The following is a 19,558-nucleotide window of genomic DNA, read 5'->3' on the forward strand; positions in this document are numbered from 1 at the left end:
CCTTATTTTTTTATGTTGATGTGGCAAATATATATGTTTAAAATACGGTATTAAATAGTATATGGAGGTAATAGGTCCTCATGAAAGTTTAGTATCGCAGCAATAAATTCGACCAAAGTTGAGATATTTTTCAGACCCTTGTCCCTAAGAAATATATATATATATTATGTATATCATATACTAATATACAATAGGTTTGATTCCTCAGTCTTATGGGCAGTTGTTCAAATATATGATTAAACTTTGAGAAAAAAATTCATCGATCTCATTTGTTAAAAATTTGGTTCACATAATTCTTTAAAAATGATGTAGATAAGTAAAATTTTTAACGATGACATAAATAAGCTTTTTATCAAAGTTCAATGCTATATTTGAGCCTTTTGGTTGATATTATTCAAAATTAATATTAAAAAAAAATTGGGGTAATATTTAAAATTGAAAACTTAATGTAGATGGAAACCTGTGTAAGAAAAATAAAAAATCCAAGTGAATTTACTACTCATTTTTTCCGTGCAAGTTTCCTTCAAAGCTCCCCAGCTGAAATCCACATATTCAGAAGAGAATAATCCCATCTTCCAAATAGAATAATTCCATCATCAAAATCTTTTATCAATTTCCTTCGATAAATTCAATTTTCTTCTTCAAACGCTCAATCAAAACCCCCCCAAATCACCGATTTCAAAGAAAACCCAAGTACCAAATTCGAACAAAAAATGGCAAAACCAGATGAAATTCACACCATTTCGTTATCATTCACTGATTTCCCAGAAGATGTGCAGCTTTGTATCCTCTCATTCCTCACTCCATCAGATATCTCCAATTTCGCCTGTACTTCAAAACGCTTCGTTTCTCTTTGCCGTGATGATCGAAGACTCTGGTTTTCCATGTGTAACCGCAAATGGGGATCCAAAACCCAGATTAACAAATGGGGTAACGGTAAGATCTCGTATAAGCTTCTTTACAATACCCTTTTGGAGTATGAGAATCTCATTGGGTTCTGGCGCCGGAGTGGTGCTGAATCTGATTCACCGTTGATCTTTTTTGAGTGGGGTACGTTTCATATAGCTGGTTCGAGGGTGAAACCCTCGAGAAATGGTACTTATGAAGTGATAAAGTTGCCATTTTTATGGATGGGTATTACCTCTAAGGGTGAAATTGTTAATTATCTTGACCCTGTGGGGAAGGTGGAGTTATCGGGAAATGTGATGAATTTAGATGATTTGGGTGTTGTGGAGAGTGAATTGGTTCCAGTGAATGTGAATTTCGTGGGAAGAACTCATGTTGTTGTGGAAGAAAATGGTACTGCATTTGGGTACTCTTGTAATTCTCCACAGAATAGAGGATTTAAGAAAGTTTCAAGCTCAGGGAATATGAGGGAAGAGGAGTACGAGGATTTATGCGTGTCTCCTGGGAGTTTGCCGGACAGGTTGATGTCTGATATTTATCAATATTTTGCTAACAAGACAAGTCCTGGTGGAAATGGGTCGGCGAGGAGGCAGAGAAGGAGGGAGAGGGAAAGGCAGGGAAGAAGGAAGTGGGAGCCTGAAGATTATGTGAAAATAGTGAACTGTTCACCTACGCCAGCCAGGCCTTTGCAGGGCTTGTGGAAGGTCTTGTTCCTTATACTTTTTGCTTATATATAATTTTGCAAATCTATTCTTGTTTCTTGGCCGTGGAAGTGTTCTGTTAGATAAAAAGTTGATCTTTATGAGCAGTTTTTTTAATGAATTTAAGGCTTGGCCTTTGATTTTGTTCTTAAAGATATACATTTGTATAAGTAAAGCTTCTAACTTTGTAGAGACAACTAGGTAGCTGGTTAAGGTGTAATCAAAGGCTGACCTTAGTTAGTATAAGTAAAGTAAGTAAAGAATAAAACTTTATTGAGATGATTAGGTTGAGCCGTTAGTTTTGATAAGGTGTAAATGCTTGTAATTGTAAGCCGGGTAATATGCATGTATGTATTCTGTGTGTCAAATTGATGTAAGGTATTGATCTTCATAAAGTTTGAGCAAGATGTATGACACTAAAAATTCCACTAAGCAGGGGAGCTGTGCTTTAAACCCACTAATTTTGTTAATTTGCTCTAGTTATCTAAGTTCTAACATTATGATGCCACTAACCATTATGTACATGAAGGACTGATTTCTGACTTGTTTTATTAATATCCTTGTTATATTTTCTGTTTTGACCTGAAGGAGGTTGATCATAATTGGTATTTTTGTGGTCCTTCTGTATTCCAGCTTATTCCTCTTGGTAAGAAGTATCATTTGACCAATTTACTAGTAAGGGGTCCAAATATCATTCTGGAACTTGAAGGCTAACTTCCAGTTCTGAAATTCCAAGTGATTTTAATTCTCAACCAAGACATATATCTGAACTTGTACATTTAAATTAAATGCTTGTCTTGCTTGATGGTTCAAGTGTCCTGCCTCTCTGGAGGTTTTCAGCTGTAACTGGTTGCGGCTGTATCCCTTCTAGTCCTTACCCTAAAGATATAGTTTTACTAATATTTCCAATCAATGATGTATCAATTCTCGGAATTTTCAAAGATTTCCTTCAGCTATCATGTTCTATGAGTCTCGTTCTAGCTTATTCATAGGGTGTAAAGTTGAACTGTTTTGATTTATTTCGGTACTATGTCTGATGTACATCCCCGCGTGATCATTTTCTTCTGATTATTTCTGTTTAGCCAAACTACTGTGCTACTAAATATCAGTTAAGGTGTATAATTTCTATAATAGATCAACCCGTCAACCTCATGGGTAACCTCCATTGACCTTTCTTTGAACTGCATGAATCGCAGAGTATTTAGTTTGCCAGTTTGTACATACTGTGTACCTCCCTTTTGCTGGAACGCAAAATTGGGGAGTGCTCAACTGCAAAAGGCCTGTTCATGTGATGTTTTGGCTTTGCTTTTCACTGCAGGGATTCCGTGATGAAACGACTTTGGAGTTCTTCCTTGTCTCATATGATGATATTGGTGGCATTGCTTGCAGAAGGCTTGTTGAATTATGTAAACCCTTCTCTGCCTATGCCCCAGTATTTTGGACTTCGAATACCACATTCATTGAGTCACCTTTATCTTCAGAGGAAGAAAACATATATGAGGGTCGCATGCATATTCAGCCCCTTGCTGAAGCTGATGACTTATGTGATATTCTGCCTAGTGCTGATAAGAGAGTAATTTTGTGCATGCTTTGCATGAACTCAAGCTACGACTTGGTTATTCCTGATTTGGCAGGAAGCACCGTTAATCCTAGGCAGGCAGAGGGAAGGATTTGGCAGTATGAAAATGGAACCTTTGGTTTTGGGTTTCTGCGAGACAATTACGTTATAGACTTGAGATGTATTGCTCAGAATGGTCGGATATTGGAGGCAGCATATATTTCCGGTGAATGATCTTGCTGTGTACATTAATATCTAAAAGAGAGAAAGTGCAGCAGGAGTTCCTATTTATATTCTTTGTACATATTAGTAGACTCTTTATGCTGGAAAACTATTGTTCTGTTGTAACATCTTGTGACAATAGAATGTTTATTTCAATGTAACCTAGGTATTCTCAAGCTTCCTTTTCTGGTAATGGATTCAACTCGTTTCGTAATATTATGCTTCCCCTTTTGGATTCTTTCAGTTTCATTTTGACATGGTGAGGTGTAAAGACAAATAGCTGATTACTTCATTGTCTATCACGCTGAACTTTAATATAGTCAAAGTTTTCATTGTGCGTGCAGCATTTTATATCTTTGTTCCCTCTCCCACAATGTTGATTGTAATTTGAGGTTAGCTATTGGCAGTGTGTATTATATCAGTTGCTTCATTTGCTTTGTATCTTGCTATTTTGTTGTCATATTTTTCTTTGCAATCCTGCTTCAAAAAAATTCCTTCTGAGCCAAGGGTATATTGAAAACAGTCTCTCTATCCCACAAAGGCCCAGTAAGGTTTGTGTACAGACCCTACTTGTAGGATTAGAATGTATGTGTTATTGTTGCTTTTGGTTAGCTACTGGCAGCTTCTGTCTCATGATAGAGCTCTTAAGGACTTTCTGAATGGAATGGCTGGTAAATTTTGTGAACTTTCAAACATCCTGCTGATCACTGTTGCTCTCACTTTTTCTTTTTGTTGTATACTGAGAAGTTTCTGGTTCTTCACAAGAACTTGTGTGTTGTGTTTCAAAATCTTTTGCTTATGTGGAAAGGATATCCAAGAGTGGTGCTCTCTTGTGCCAAATTTTGCCTTTTCTTTTTACAAAATTTGTCTTTCTCCCTTGTCATGTTTCCAGAGTGCTAATGGCTTAAGAATTGCTACCCATGACATTATCGAGCAGGAGAGAGGATGGAAGAGGCTGAAAAGTGGTTTCAAGCAGGGAGCAAAATGCAACGTTATAACAACAACACAACAGCAACATACCCAGTGACCAGTTTAATCCCACAGGTGGAGTCTGAAGGGTAGAGTACACACAGACCTTACCCCTACTTTGTGGAGGTAGAGAGGCTGTTTCCTGGTAAGATTGTCGAATTTTTTTTTGAAATTCTTCAGTTTTCTTCTTAGTTACCAACTAGATTTTCTATTTTACTAGCAGCTATACCACTTCTAGCCTTGAAAAAATGGCAATGGAGAAATGGTAGTTAAAAAGTTTCTTCTAGTCCTTGGGTTAAATTGTTAGGGTCTGTGCTGTTGAGGTATCTTTTCTTGCCTTCAAAATGAGAAACTTACTACCTAGATCTCCTCAAAAGGATCTGTATGAGTGCAATCGAATTGGAAAAGAATCGCCTTCCATCATCTGGATCATCTGCAATTTAAAGAATTCCATATCTGGTCTGAGGAGGAAAGAGTGTGTTGTAAAGATTTTCATTCACTGGACAGCAAAACCGTGTTATATTCAATCTCATTTAACATCCACACGATACAAGTGAAGCACAAGAAACAAAGGTCAAAAATCTTCACACAGAAGTATATTATAGTTCAGCATCAAATTAATGGAAGATGAGAGAAAACATAGGCTGTAGAACAGAAGCACATTAATGGACACTGCTGAAGACCTCAGCGAAATAACGCTAGCACATACAGATTCTTGAACATAGGAGACATGTAGACATGATAGCGGAAAGCTAAGGAATGATCAACTCTTTCAGTTGTTTATGATTCTGCAGTAACTTCTGTTGTTATCGCAGGGATAGTCTCATGGTCACCCTCAAGCTTGCTTAAGTTGCCTTTCTCCTTGATAAGTTGAATATGGTGATGCTTACAGTAGAGGCGCCCTTCATGTGCGATATAGTTGGAAGGGCTAATTACACACCCTCCATGGCTACATTTGAAGCAGTTTTTGTGGTATGGTGTACCATTAACTGATACCTATAAACACACAATCAATATTTAAGATAACATGTATTGCACAGCATTAGCATGAAATATTGTTAACTATACAAGCTGTGAACTTTTGGAATATATAACAAATTTTACACAAAAGATTACTTATTGCCTATTGGTGGTGTTACCTTCTCTGTTGGATAGACAGTGTTCTTGCAGCCAAAACATTTCTCCCTTGTTCCACCAAACATGCTCGTCACTTTAGCTACCTGTGGTTTCTGTTTCAAAGATACAACTTGCATTTAATAAGTGAAGGTAAAACTCTCTACGTTGCTCGGACTCTCAAAAAATGTCGCTACACCCATGTCAGATCCTCCAAAAATCCACAAGTTTTGGAGAATACACGCCCCTTGATATTTTTGAAGAGTCCGAGCAACATAGATGTTCTATGTCAGTAAAGCTTGATCATTCATTGTCAATTACCTCACTGTCAATGAGCTTCTGTGGCTTCACAATTTTTGGTGTCCCTGTAACATTTTAAATTGTCAATAAGTTTTCTGTTTGCAAAAGTTATTTGGAATTACAGTCCATGTTAACCTCTACCTTCAAAGCTTTTATCCAAACTGCCAGTTTGTTTGAAGAGCTGATCAAAGTGTGGTCTACAGTACAGAACTCCTTCAAAGGAATTGTAGTTGCCAAGCTGCCAATTAGATACAGTTAAAGAACAGTAAAAGTTAAGCTCCAAATCTTGAATGTTATAAGTCCAACAGAAACTGATGAAACTTATAGCCTCTCCAGAATGGATATATTAAGCTAGTAATATTGAATAGAAAACTCAAATCTACTTCTTTTGACTCTGAACAAGTCAGATGACCTATACAGAGACCATTCTACAGAGTGTTGTATTAATATTTGCATAAAATGATCCTTATGATTGCTCCAGTAATCGTACTATTTGTTGTTGCTATTATTCTCTTCTTCATTGTTCTTACTTTACATATTGTTTGATATGCTTTCCTTGAGAGTCTATCGAAAACAACCTCTCTACCTTCGCAAGGTAGGATTTAGGCTGCATAGACACCCTCTCCCTAGACCCTACTTGTGGCATTACACTAAATTTGTTGTTGTTTGATCCAAAACCTGTGTATGTAATAGGGAGGAAAAGAAGAGAAGTACTTGAAGCTGAACAGGAAATTCTTATGTCAGACAGATTATCTCTAATGGGATTTCCATGGAAGACAAAATAGAAGCTAAAAGTAAGAAGTACATGAAAAAGCTATAGTCTTTTTGTTGTAAGATTTCTTCCTATCTGTCTAGCTAGTGGAATTAGTCGAGTTGTGCAAAAGCTCATCCGAACACCACAATCATCAACACTAAAAAACAAAGAAGTCATAAGAAGAAACCTTGAGGGTGCCCTTGCAGTGATGACATCTAAAACAAGCTTTGTGATAGATTCTGTTATCTGCAGTTAATTTGTCAACCAGATAGACAGTCTTGTCACAAGCCATGCACTTTTGTGTTGTTCCTGCAAATGCCATGGCTATAATCAACTTCTTTTCTTGATTTTTCTGCAGCAAAAAGCACTTGATGTTTGGAGTTTTGAAGCAAAAATAGAGAGGAAATGTATGGAAGATAAGGATGAGAAAGTATGATGATGATGATGTTGAGAACAGCAATTTAAGTAATTAGAGAAATAGACATTTTATCATCTTGTCCCCAGTATACATCACCTAACAACTATGCAGATCTTTTTTTCTTTTTCTTTTTTTCCAATATTTTTATCATTTTTTAAAGATTCTTATCTGTATATATATATATATATATATATACCCCTAACTTTTTTTCTTGGAACAACAGAAAGTTGAGGTTAAAAAAATTTGTTTTGCAGTATATGACCTAAGACATATAGTGTTGGTAAAATATAGTGAGAAAATAAGTTCCTTATAAATCAAGAAAGTGACTTTTCTTGTTGAGTAGATAACAAGTTCGATAAGTGACATTCTGTGTTGATTGTCTTCTCCTTCCCTCCGTAACTTATAGGTGTTTGCCTAAGTTGTGGAGTATATATATTTTATTGAGACAATTTTCTTTGCTTGCTTATTAAATTATCAAAATTTTGAAAAATTATCAAATTTTGCTTGGTGAAAACCTTGATATAATTAGTGAAAGATGAAAAAACAGTGTAAATAAAGGAATGAAATAAGTGATTGTTACTTGCATAGGCATCAAAGTTTCACATGCTTATTGGAGCCCAGTTTGGTATAATAAGATCTTTTCTTTGCTCTATTGATATTAGCAAGCACCACATGAATCATCATCATATCACTCTCATGGAATATCTAGCTATTTGCTGTCAAAGCAATCATCCGTCTCAATTTATACGACAATATTTAAACAAATACGAAATTAAAAAATTTAAGAGAAGAGTTCATTATGTTACCAAACTCTGCTTGTTAAAGTCACTTTAGTGCTTACTTTGGATGCACTTATTATAACCTATGTTAAAAGTTACAAGTTATGATTTTTGGCTTAAAATAAACTTTTCTAATCTATTCAAATACTACAAAATTACTTAGAAGCTTGCTTAATTGAAAAATACCTAAAACACGTCAATTCAAACAGACTTTGTAATACTTTCGATTTTTATTTTTTTTTTCAGAAAATATTATTATTTGGTGGACCATAATCTTATCAACAACCTAAAAGAAAGTTATGCTGGACCATCTAGAGTTATGCTAGACATGATTTTGAAATTCAATTTCCTATACAAGGGGAACTTAACCCCACCCTTACACACACACAAAAAAAAAGAAAAACATATAAGGAATCTGTCACATGGCATAATCATATTATTGATCTGTCAAAGCCACCCACTGTACTGTTTTTTCTTCTTCTTTTTTTCAATAGGGGGAGTAGAAAAGAAGTAATAGCTGTAAATGTATTATTCATAAATGTCAATTTTGAGGAGTTTAAATATATTTTTCTAAAATTTTATTAGTCTAATCCCCATATATAAATTTAAGTACGTTGAGAAGTCGAAGTCCCTTAGAAATACAATTATTTAGTAAATCATTGTTCCTTAGAACCTAAAGTTTGCTAAAAAGAGGATTCATTCAACGATAGATATGACAATTTGACATGTTAATAAATGAAAAAACAGGGTGAATAAGCAATAATATAAGTGATAGGTTGTGTAAACCATCTATGTTTTATTTAATGGAGTGTTTAAAGCTTTTTTATTTTTTATCCAAAATTTTGGGCTCGATTTATGACTATGAAAACGTTTTTGTAAGAATGAGTTCAGAACTTTAGATTTAATCGTGCATGAATATGGAATACTGCATGTTGGCCACTATGTGAGAAGCAAACAAATTAAAAGAATTACGTGACAATGATATTTTTGATAAATGTACTAAAACTTCTTTTCATTATGGATAAAATTGAAATAGCACCAAGAAAAAATTAGCCAAAGTTATTTTCAAGTTATAGCTTTAGTCAAATAATTACATTTCGTTTAATATCATATCTATATATGCATAGCGTATATGAAACAACCCGATATGTCAATACAATTATCTAAACATTATATAATAAGATAGCCAAATTACAAATAAAACACTTGAATTACAAGGAAAAGTATCGAAATATCAAGTAACTAAAGATAAGAATTGGGATGAGAAATTCAAGAGATGATAGGAACAAATGCTTTAAGTCATAATACACATAATTCTCCAAAAAACCATAGATGACAACCATATAAACTCTACTCAAGGATCCCAAGTCAATCTAGTATTGGGCCGTCCAATTATTGGGCCTATATGTGGTTTTTCCCCAAGGCCATACCTTTTTCACTCAATGTATCCACTCTTGATATTGACAAATATTGAGCATGAATGTCTAATAGTAAAATACATTCGATATCAGATTGAAACTTTTGGAGACAATTCACCCACAATAAGATCATATAAGTTCAAATTTGTTTGGGTTTCACAATTGAAAATACTGAAATTTTGGATAAAATGTTTCTTTTCTGAAATGAATATTATAATTTTGGATCAAACATTACATGTTTGTATTGACTATTATAATTACTATAGTTTGGAGTTTAATTTGCATTTTTATTAACTGAATACTAAATTTTTGGATTAAATATATCCTATTTCTACACTGAACCCTATAGTTGTGAATCAACAATGATATACACTTTTGAATTGAATATTATCATTCTAAATTAAAAGTTTAATATAATTTTGGTTCAAATACCGCATTTTGAATTGAGTGGTATTAGTTATTATAATTTTGATATAAATATCATAGTATATAGTCTTTGGATCGTATGTCTTTTTTCTTCTTGGGAATTCCACGATAATCTGTAGACGCTACAATCTCTGTCACAGCCTCGGTCCTTAAGGTGATCACTTTGTGCGTACGGAGTAAATCTCCACCTGTGTAATAGCCTGCAAACCACACAAGAAATGTAAATTGTACTAGTCAAGTCCTGTATAACAGACTCGATTCAGAAGATATTGAGGAGGAATCAATTTCAAGTCATCCGAGTGGATACCACCCTCCAAACCAACTGATTCATCCCGAAGTACAAGAATTAAAATATTATAGTTATAAATTAAATATAGTTTTGAATTAAAATTATATTAGTCTCTCATGTAATTATAAGTAGGGCGTATGAAAAGAGAGTCACCAGGTGGTATATTTGCAGTTCGAGAAATCACTACAAGTCAATTTGAAGCTGGTGCGATTTCTCCGGCGGCCGGCAGCGGCGGAGCTCTTCCACTTTCAGTCTGCACTCCACGAAACTTGAAGCTGGTGCGATTTCTCTGTCCCTTTTGTTGTTTTTTTAACCTTTTGCTCGCTTGTTGATAGAAAAGGAGAACCTATAATGAATGTAAATTGAAATAAGCGAAATTCATTTTCCGGCAGTACGAAATTTTGAAATTGCTTCTTATTTGTGGTATTTGACCTAATTTTTGAAGTTTAATTAGTAACTACACTAGGCATTGATGATATTGTTCAAGCGTAATATTCTATGGAGATGCTTAATAAAAAGAGAGCACTTGTGGCCTAGTGGTCGATGAAGTTTGTTGAGAATCATTAGGTCTCAAGTTAGAGACAAAAGTAGTAGGTGATTTCTTTTTAGCAGAGTTACTGATGCCTATTGTTGGAGGTGATACATGTTTAGTGAAATTAATCGAGGTGCGTGAAAGCTGGTTGGTTGTAAAAAAAGATGCTTAATAAGGAGACTAAATTGAACTTATTGAAGACTATAATTATCAATGAGTAGAACTAAGTTGTACTTGCATGAAGTTCAAGTAGATTCATTAATGGCTTTTGGAATGAAGTGAATTTTGTAAATATTGAAAACCTGCATAAGGTGTACAAAGTTTTCAGTCATCTTGTGCTTCCAGTTCAAAATTTTACATGGTTGTTTGGAGCTTCTATTATGAATACTGTACCGATGATAATTATGAGAAAGCAGCTGCATAGTGCTGTTGCTACTGCTGTTGGCAAACTAAGCTGGTGTGGAGAGATGAAAAATGCATTTGTTTGTGAGTGATTCCATGATAGACCTTGTACTTTTTGCGCAAGAGTTAATAGTAGAAGTTCTGATGCAAGTCTTCTAGCAATTAAGAAGCTAAATGCAATGTTCAATGATATATTGCATAAACATTCTGGTGGTGAGCTCTATTTGGTTGATCAAGGGGTAGTTGTTGATGAAGGACACTATCTTGATGTGTTTTATGTGTTGTTTGATACCTTCCTTTTTTTCCCCATAAATGTATTAGCTTTACTGTAGTGACAGGATACTTGTAATGGATTATCAATTTCGAGAAATTTTTTTGTTGTCAATGCACCTATTTATCAGGTGTTTTTTTTTGGGTCGGTGCACTCTTTCATCAATGTTTTTATACACAGTAATATTCAATCTTTGACCTCCATTGGTCATTAGTAATCTATCGCTTTTCCTGTTTACTAATACACTGCACGCTATAAGCAACCCCATTTCCAGTAAAGGATAAGCTAGCACGCAACAGCTGACGAAAAGCTAAACAATTTGTTACCTTTTCAAGAAAAGCAAAATTGACAATTTGTTAGGAATCAGTTCTGGGTTGTTGATTTCCTAATACTGGGAATCACTGCTCACACTATCTTTAGAAGTAGCTTATTCACTCAACTTGCTACCACTAACTAGGATTTGTTGAAAATTAATAAACTCCAGTGTATCAAAATTCACTATGAGGGAATTGACCTTAATTCTAATATTTCAATATAATTCTCATAGTTAAAAATTAAATAAAAGAAAAATTACATATCATATTCTTTGTTATTAACATATCTAAAATAAATTTTAAATGTTGTAGTAAAAGAGAACTTGCTTTCCCATCTAGAAGAAATTAGATTTCTCCTTTGGTGGCAGAAGTCACTAGAGCTCCGAGTTCGAATCTAAATAACTTCAATACCCTGTCTTTTTCTTGAAACCCACCTTTGGGGTTTAGTAGTTTTGTTTTTCCATCGCAAACTAAACTTTACCATAACCCCTTTATATATCTTCTCAAAGTGAATATTTCTTCAGATAGCAGGAGCTTTGAGGGTTAGAATTAGATCTTAGAAGGATGGTGTTTGGTCAAGTAGTGATTGGCCCACCTGGTTCCGGCAAAACCACTTATTGCAACGGAATGTCTCAGTTCCTTCAACTGATCGGACGGTAAGTATTTCAACCTTTTGGGTTTTCTGTTTTCTGCTTATTTATACAATCTTCTACGCTTTCTTGGATTTTTTTGTAGTCTTTGTTCTAAAGAACAGTTTTATGAGTATCTGATTTCTTATATCAATGCAAGAAAGATTATTGATATCGAGTGTTAATGGTACTGTAGTAATTTATGCTTCTATGATTTAAAAGAACAGGTTATTTTCTATTTATATGACTTCTTTGAGTGGAATGGATTTATTGGGTTCATGTAGTTGGGAGTGGAGGCGTAGTTGACTGATAGATTTGTAGGTAATTGCCAGAGATTGGCGGCAGACGTTAGAATTAATTGTAATATGATCTCTTACATTGATATTATCTATTTTGATTGTTTAAATTGCAGGAAAGTTGCTGTTATCAATTTGGATCCCGCTAATGATGCTTTACCGTATCCACTTAAGTTGTGTTTCTTTGACAATGTCTGGATAACATATTTTGATGTCTAATTCGAGAAGATTGTTCTTTTATAATTAAATAGGAAACCAGTATATATGATTATTTTCTTCCTTATCTAATAAAGATATGAGTGTGCTGTGAATATTGAGGATCTAATTAAGCTGAGTGATGTAATGGTTGAACATTCTCTTGGTCCCAATGGAGGTAAGCTTGCCTTTACCCCCTTCTATTAAGATCAATCTTCCTTCAGTTATCTAATAAATAAGTTCCAAGTGGCTAAACTTGTACCACCATATCATTAGACCTGTGCCGTTACAATATGTTGCTTCAAATTCTTGGGATACCTCCATTATCTAATTCTGGTGCAGAAATATTGTTCTTTATGTAAATGATGTTTTCTATGCTTTGAATTGTTATTATGTTCGTGCGATTCTTACTTTGCTTTTCTAACCCATAGCTTTATTATTCTTTTTGTAGGGCTTGTATATTGCATGGACTATCTCGAGAAGAATATTGACTGGTTGGAGTCTAAGTTAAAACCTCTCCTTAAAGGTTGTTACATTTCAATCTGAAGTTAGTAAATTCTGACTGAGATCAACGTTTATTTATGCTTAATCATTTCAGTCTTTTTGCATCGGTACCATATTTCTCAGCAAATCTGTCTGCTTTCCTCTCTGCTCCTTTTTTTACCTACTTCTTACCATGTTTTACCTAACCTCCAATTTTCCAGTAATTTTTTTAATTCACAACCAATATAGATAGTGTAAATACTGTAAATAAGAAAAACATAGATGGTGCTTACTGCCTTCCTATCTGGCATTACAATATACATCTTGGATTTCAGAGATGATAATCTATGTATTCAGTTGTAATGGTTTGTCAGTCAAAACTTGAGTCAACGTGTTGAGTGTAATGGAGCTATAACACACACTTGGGCTAAAAACACTATTAATATATGCTCATTTACAACAATATTTTACTTGCTTGAGTTTGCTAACTTTCTTTTGATGAGTTACTCTTAGAAAAAATTCTACTATTGGCATTTTTAGCAAAGTTGTTTGAGCACCTCAAGCTCTTGAGATTCAGTACATTCATGGAAATCACAGAATACCCACCGTCTTATGTGGAAACTGCAGTGTTCTGAGCAATCACCTCAGCTTGTTCTGACTTTTATCTATTTATTTTTGCAGATCACTATTTACTTTTTGATTTTCCGGGTCAGGTGGAACTATTTTTCCTTCATGACAATGCGAAGAATATGGTTATGGAACTTATAAAGAAGTTAGATCTAAGGGTTAGTCTCTTTTTGAGAGTTATCTCATCTATTTCATCCTTCACTTTTATGCTTCCCGTTAGAGCCAAATTGCTAACTGTTTGGTTTGTTCAATGTAGTTGACTGCAGTCCATTTAGTTGATGCCCATCTTTGCAGTGATCCAGGGAAATACGTGAGTGCATTGCTCCTCTCTTTATCCACCATGTTACACTTGGAGCTTCCTCATGTCAATGTTTTGTCAAAGATTGATCTAATTGAAAGCTACGGAAAGCTAGGTTAGTTCATCATATTCTTCTGGAAAATATCTTTCTGGAATCTGGAATATTCTGTTTGAGATGAGTTATAGGTATGAAACACCTTTGTGGCTACTATGAAGTGCTTATTCTGTATTTCTCTTGTTCTTGCAGCTTTTAACCTAGACTTCTACACAGATGTCCAAGATTTATCATATCTACAGAATGAGATCAGTCAGGATCCTCGCTCTGCTAAGTATAGGTGCTTCAACCTTCCTTTTAGAACACACTGTCAAATGATAGCTGATTTCTCTTCAACTCTTCTTAATTAATTCTTGCAGGCACAATATAACACATTGTCGTTACTTTGTAGTTTCTGACTGTTCTAATAAAACTAGGACAGAAATTTTAGAAAATCTTGTTGCTCGAGTGAGGTTTTCTATATATTCTACAAGCTTGATGAGTAAATAACTTCTGCACTTGATGCTGTACTACTACACATTTGAGAGGGTTTCATGTTTTTGTAAATGTTGTGTGTCAGTTTAATGTGTTGACCTCTCTACCTTTGGCAGAAATTAAGGGAGGGTAATGGAGGGAGAAGAATAAAAGCAAAACACCGGTTTCTTTCTTGTCTTCTTTATTATGTGCTGAGCTTTTTTGTATCTACATCACCTTATTTAAGTGTCATTCCCTTCACTATTCTTTTATAATCGGAAGGTTGTCATTGAAGTGCTAGTGTGGAACAATCTACTTTGACTCATTTTTATATTTTACACACTTTCGTGTTGCCACTTTTTACTGTCATATTTATGTTAATGCACTTCCCAATGAACGTAAACATAGGGTGATTCTGGGCCTTCAATCTTTATAGAAAAAGAAAAATATATCCTAAATATTGTAGTTAATCATTTATTACTTGGTGGAGGAATATATAATATTTCATTGCTACAAGTAAGGATTGTTGAAAATAATAAGACATGGATTTGGATATTTATCATAGTGCTTGACATGATGGAAATAACCAGAATGGATCTTTATATCTTAACTTGCTGTTTTTGGGTTTAATACATAGAAAATGCAGAAGCTTGAAATAGATTTTATCTTAACATAGTGTTTTAATTTTGATACTTAAATGATGCAGAAAGCTTACAAAGGAGCTTTGTGAGGTGATAGAAGATTATGGGCTCGTCAACTTCGCACCTTTAGATATCCAGGTAGGCTGTGATTGAGAGTGTCCACTTCACTCTTTGAGATATATCCTCTGTACTCTTTGTTAGCATAGTGTTTGAATTTTTGAGCTTATTTACCATTTCAGGATAAAGAGAGTGTAGGGAATCTAGTTAAGCTAATTGACAAAAGCAATGGATACATATTTGCTGGCATAGATGCAAGTGCTATTGAATTCAGCAAAATTGCAGTTGGTCCTGTTGATTGGGACTACTACCGATATCCTTTTTTACATCGTTTAACATATAAATGGAAACTCATAAATTCCCTCTACTTGTACTTGTTGATTTTATGAGTAAAGATCATTCATTTGATCCCAACAAGGAAGTAGAGATTTGATTCATTTCTTCATGATTCTACACTTCCCAAAACCAATTTCTTTTTGTTGGATTGTCCAGAACCAAATGTTAACGTTTAGGATCAATTTCGTGCTTATACATTCCTACTTGGCCTGTCAGTTAGCTCTATTTGTGCGGGTCCTTATAAACGAAAAGAGATTCTTAGGGAGATATAAATTATGGAATATATTTGATTTGATTTTCTGCTGATTGGTTCACATGGTTGGCCTTGACACCAATTTTACAGTTGCAGCTGTGCAGGAGAAATACATAAAGGATGATGAAGACTTTGATATGACAAAGGACAGTGAGACAAAATAGTATGTTATGGGCTTTGTGATAAGATCTATAAATACTGCATCTTACAGAAACTAATTATCCTTATGTATGGTAGGATGTAACGATCATTTTTGTTCGTTCGAGTTCCTGTATTTACTCATTACTGAACTTTCTTTTTTGTTGCAAAAGATGTAACGATCATTTTTGTTCGTTCGAGTGCCTGTATTTACTCTTTTTATGAAACCTTCAACTGTACAAAATAGATAGAGAGGCTCCTTTGCAATCTTCTGATACGATTTACTTGTTATGTTGTTATATGGCTTTGGCATAGATGGTTGATCATAATCTTTAATTTGGTGGTCCTTTGGACAATTTAAATTACATTGCTCAATCTTTTAGCTAGGTCCAAACCAAAATAGAACAAAAAATGAGAAGAAAAGACCAGCAGTATATTAATTATGATGATTTGCTTTGTGAACAAAATGGACACAGAAAACTCATAGTCAAAATAAATACTTTGTTCTTTTGAAAATTCAAAACCAAGAGATCTGTTTTCGTTAATCAGAAACAGAGTTCGAAAAAGTCAAATCTTTAATGATTTTATTATTAGTAGTGAATTGTTATGTGACAATAATAATCTAATGGAAATCTTATTCTCTTCCAGAAGGTAGAAGCACAGATTTATTTTTATACTATATAGTTTGATAAAAGATTAGCGTCCAAAACGTCATCACTGATGACACCTACGTCCTCATCGTGAGGAATAAATAAAGAAAAAAAATAAAACAAGAAACAAAGAAACTTTTGCAATTTATGGGTACCCTTTTTTTTTTAGGAGTGTGCTAAACATAAAGTCTCAAATTAATTGGGCTATAAAGATAGAAATTCCATATTTTTCTATAAGGTTGCTTACGGTAAAAAAAACTTGAATATATATACTCATTTGTTCAAATTTCCGATGAACATTATTAAAAGATGTGGTGCAACAAATATAACTATTCTTTTTTTAATTAAAAGTTTTGATTTCGAACCGTATGTATGCAAAATCTTGGACAGAAAGTGCCTTTTCGAAAAACTGTATGTGAATATAAGTTAGTTACACTTTACGTCAAATATCAAATATCAGATTAAATAGAAAAATAAAAAAATAATTAGTATGAACATTACATTTAATTTAAATTTTAATAATAAGTAACTTTTGTAATGTTTGATGTCTGCAAATTTAGCAGTTTTCTATAATTTGAAATATATTGTACAAAATTATTTTGTCAATATTATTGTAACTCTGGACTCTTTATATCATTTTTTATGACAATCACAATAATTCAAGGGAATGTTATTTTGTCGACATTGTCCTAAAGACTAAAGATACAATTTATCCATTTTTAATAAGAGATTATAAAGTTGAGCCCTCTAGGTATATATGAAAGAAAATCATGGTAAAAATCATTTTTTCCTAAATATATTATTACGTTATGTAAATGTAAATTAATTGAAATTCTGATATTAATGTTATAATATCGTATTTGAAGTGTAAAGTAAAAAAGAATAGGAAATATCTTTGAGGTGATTTGGGAATGGTGCACTTTAAGTGGTACATACAACTACAAGATCAAATTATAACCACAAAATGTTCTAATTACCATTAATTTGGTGTTGGCAATAATTGTGTTAGAGTTCTTTAAGTTTAAACTACATTTAAAAAATAAATGTCCTTCGATTATTACTTTTTGAACTAATTAAAAATTAAAAACGTCTCAGGAATATAAAACGTCAAATATCGAATGAATCTACTGCTATAAAAGTATGTACTAATTAATTAAGGGTGCATGTACTTTCCAAGAAAATAAGTTGCTTCTATTTATTTTGTGTTTAGTAAAGTATGTAATACTAATTAAGTGATTTTTAATTTTGCGTTCGATACATAAATACAAATATTATTCTAAAATTATTTGAATTTATGATCTAGACAAAAATATAGAAGGTAGATGAGGGTACTGTAGACCAAGGTAGATCTAAAAGGAGCAGGAGGATGTTCATCTGAATTTTCTCGGCAATATATATATATATATATATATTGAATTTCCTAACTACAAGACTAAATATTAGTACAGTACTTTAGAGAGTTTAAAATTCATCTTAAAATTATAAGTTCAAATATTAAATAATTTTTATTTTTTAAAGTCTCTCAATAAAAACTTGAAATACGAATGAAGATAAAGCATGAAGTATACGGACATGATCAAATTTAAACTTGTAAGTTTTGTTTTTCCTATTTCATTAAAATATTTTAATTTTTTTTTACCAATTATACGTTAAAAAATACTAATAATTAAAAAACATCCACACTCCCATCAAACTCACCCTAAAATTCAATATGGTTGACCTTGACGTGCAGGAGAAAAATATATGCGTGGAGGCTGACGAAGATAAATACTCCCTCCGTCTATTTGAATCTAGAGAGTCGAATAATTTTTTTAATTATAATTTTTAAATATTTTAAACTATTAATTATTATATATTTCTATATATTTTATTATAAAATTTGAAAAAACAAATATACTAATAGCCATACCTGAATTAATGGTCAAAATTTTAAAAAAATTAACCCTTAAAATAAGTATATAGCGAGTCTTAATTAATACTTCCTCTGTTCCTAATTACTTGTTCATTTTTTTAAATTTTTTCTTAATTACTTGTTTATTTTGACAAATCAAGAGAAAACAATTCTTTTTACCTATTATACCCTCAATCAAATACTTTGAAAAATGTAGAACTTCTTGAAAATCCTAAATGTTTAATTCCTTCACTAGTTCACTTCATAATTAAATAGGGATAAAATAATAAATTTACCGTGTCAATTATTGTTTTATTAATAGGTGTGTTAATTCAGAAGTAAACAAATAATTAGAGCCGGAGAAAGTAAGATATGTAGTGGTCCTCGATCATCACTGATTTGCAATATGATATAAATCTTGATGGATCTTGTGTTTGTGATCAGCAAAATCTCATCAATTCTCTAATTAATTACAATATTTTAAAAGATAAAAATTATTCACACATGATATTTACATCAAATTAAAATCAATAGATACATGCATGATATGTTTTTATATTAAGTATAAAGTAGATCGAATGTATCCTCACTTCATCAAATTCATTACTACTAATTATATTAGTATAGAGTTACATGATTTGATGTAATAATATAATTAGAAAATGTCACAATCAGTAGAAGAATTGTGATTAATGCGGCCAACTTCATCGAAGTGGGATATATATGCATGAGCTAGCTGTGACGCAAAGGATCAACTAATTTTAATAATTTAATAAGAAGAATTTTAAAACATAAATGCTAATTAAACTTTAGGTTATAAAAATGGTTAAAGAAGGAATATTTAGAGGGTGTGCTAAATAGGAATACATGTAGAAAAGGAGCAACCTTTTTGTCCATCCTTCCTAGAGATCTTGAAAAATTGTGTGTTTTATCATCATTTTAATAATATCATAACATATCACATTGTTTTTTTTTTCTTAAATGAAAAAGGCTAGACAATTAATTTTTACTATATTTGTTATGACATTAATAATTTAGAAGAAATCGATATAATGATAAAGTTATTCGCATGCGATCAGGAACGAATCTACATTAGGTTCAGGGGGTTCACCCAAATTTCCTTGGTAAAAAATTACAATATATAAGGTAAATTTTTTTTTATATATATATATATATATATATGT

General features: G+C 32.9%; 3 protein-coding genes across 3 annotated transcripts; 2 read left to right on the top strand and 1 right to left on the bottom strand.

The window, feature by feature from the left end:
• Nucleotides 1–461: 461 nt before the first annotated feature.
• Nucleotides 462–3,684, top strand: LOC107015679 (F-box protein At3g12350). The gene is made up of 2 exons (XM_015216014.2): nt 462–1,610; nt 2,926–3,684. Exons 1-2 carry the CDS (start codon nt 714–716, stop codon nt 3,397–3,399), a joined length of 1,371 nt encoding a protein of 456 aa, XP_015071500.1. The 5' UTR covers nt 462–713; the 3' UTR covers nt 3,400–3,684.
• A 1,172-nt stretch (nt 3,685–4,856) lies between these two features.
• Nucleotides 4,857–7,007, bottom strand: LOC107018213 (LIM domain-containing protein WLIM1-like). Its single transcript, XM_015218635.2, has 5 exons — nt 6,711–7,007; nt 5,911–6,007; nt 5,791–5,834; nt 5,496–5,585; nt 4,857–5,352 (listed from the first exon to the last, which is right to left on the bottom strand). Exons 1-5 carry the CDS (start codon nt 6,843–6,845, stop codon nt 5,137–5,139), a joined length of 582 nt encoding a protein of 193 aa, XP_015074121.1. The 5' UTR covers nt 6,846–7,007; the 3' UTR covers nt 4,857–5,136.
• A 2,971-nt stretch (nt 7,008–9,978) lies between these two features.
• Nucleotides 9,979–16,110, top strand: LOC107015954 (GPN-loop GTPase QQT1). Its single transcript, XM_015216407.2, has 11 exons — nt 9,979–10,131; nt 11,897–12,028; nt 12,414–12,458; nt 12,591–12,670; nt 12,944–13,018; nt 13,657–13,760; nt 13,859–14,015; nt 14,148–14,235; nt 15,115–15,187; nt 15,289–15,419; nt 15,784–16,110. Exons 2-11 carry the CDS (start codon nt 11,937–11,939, stop codon nt 15,857–15,859), a joined length of 921 nt encoding a protein of 306 aa, XP_015071893.1. The 5' UTR covers nt 9,979–10,131; nt 11,897–11,936; the 3' UTR covers nt 15,860–16,110.
• Nucleotides 16,111–19,558: the final 3,448 nt, after the last annotated feature.

The sequence above is a fragment of the Solanum pennellii genome, chromosome 4 (assembly GCF_001406875.1).
Source record: "Solanum pennellii chromosome 4, SPENNV200".
Taxonomy (NCBI): Eukaryota; Viridiplantae; Streptophyta; class Magnoliopsida; order Solanales; family Solanaceae; genus Solanum; species Solanum pennellii.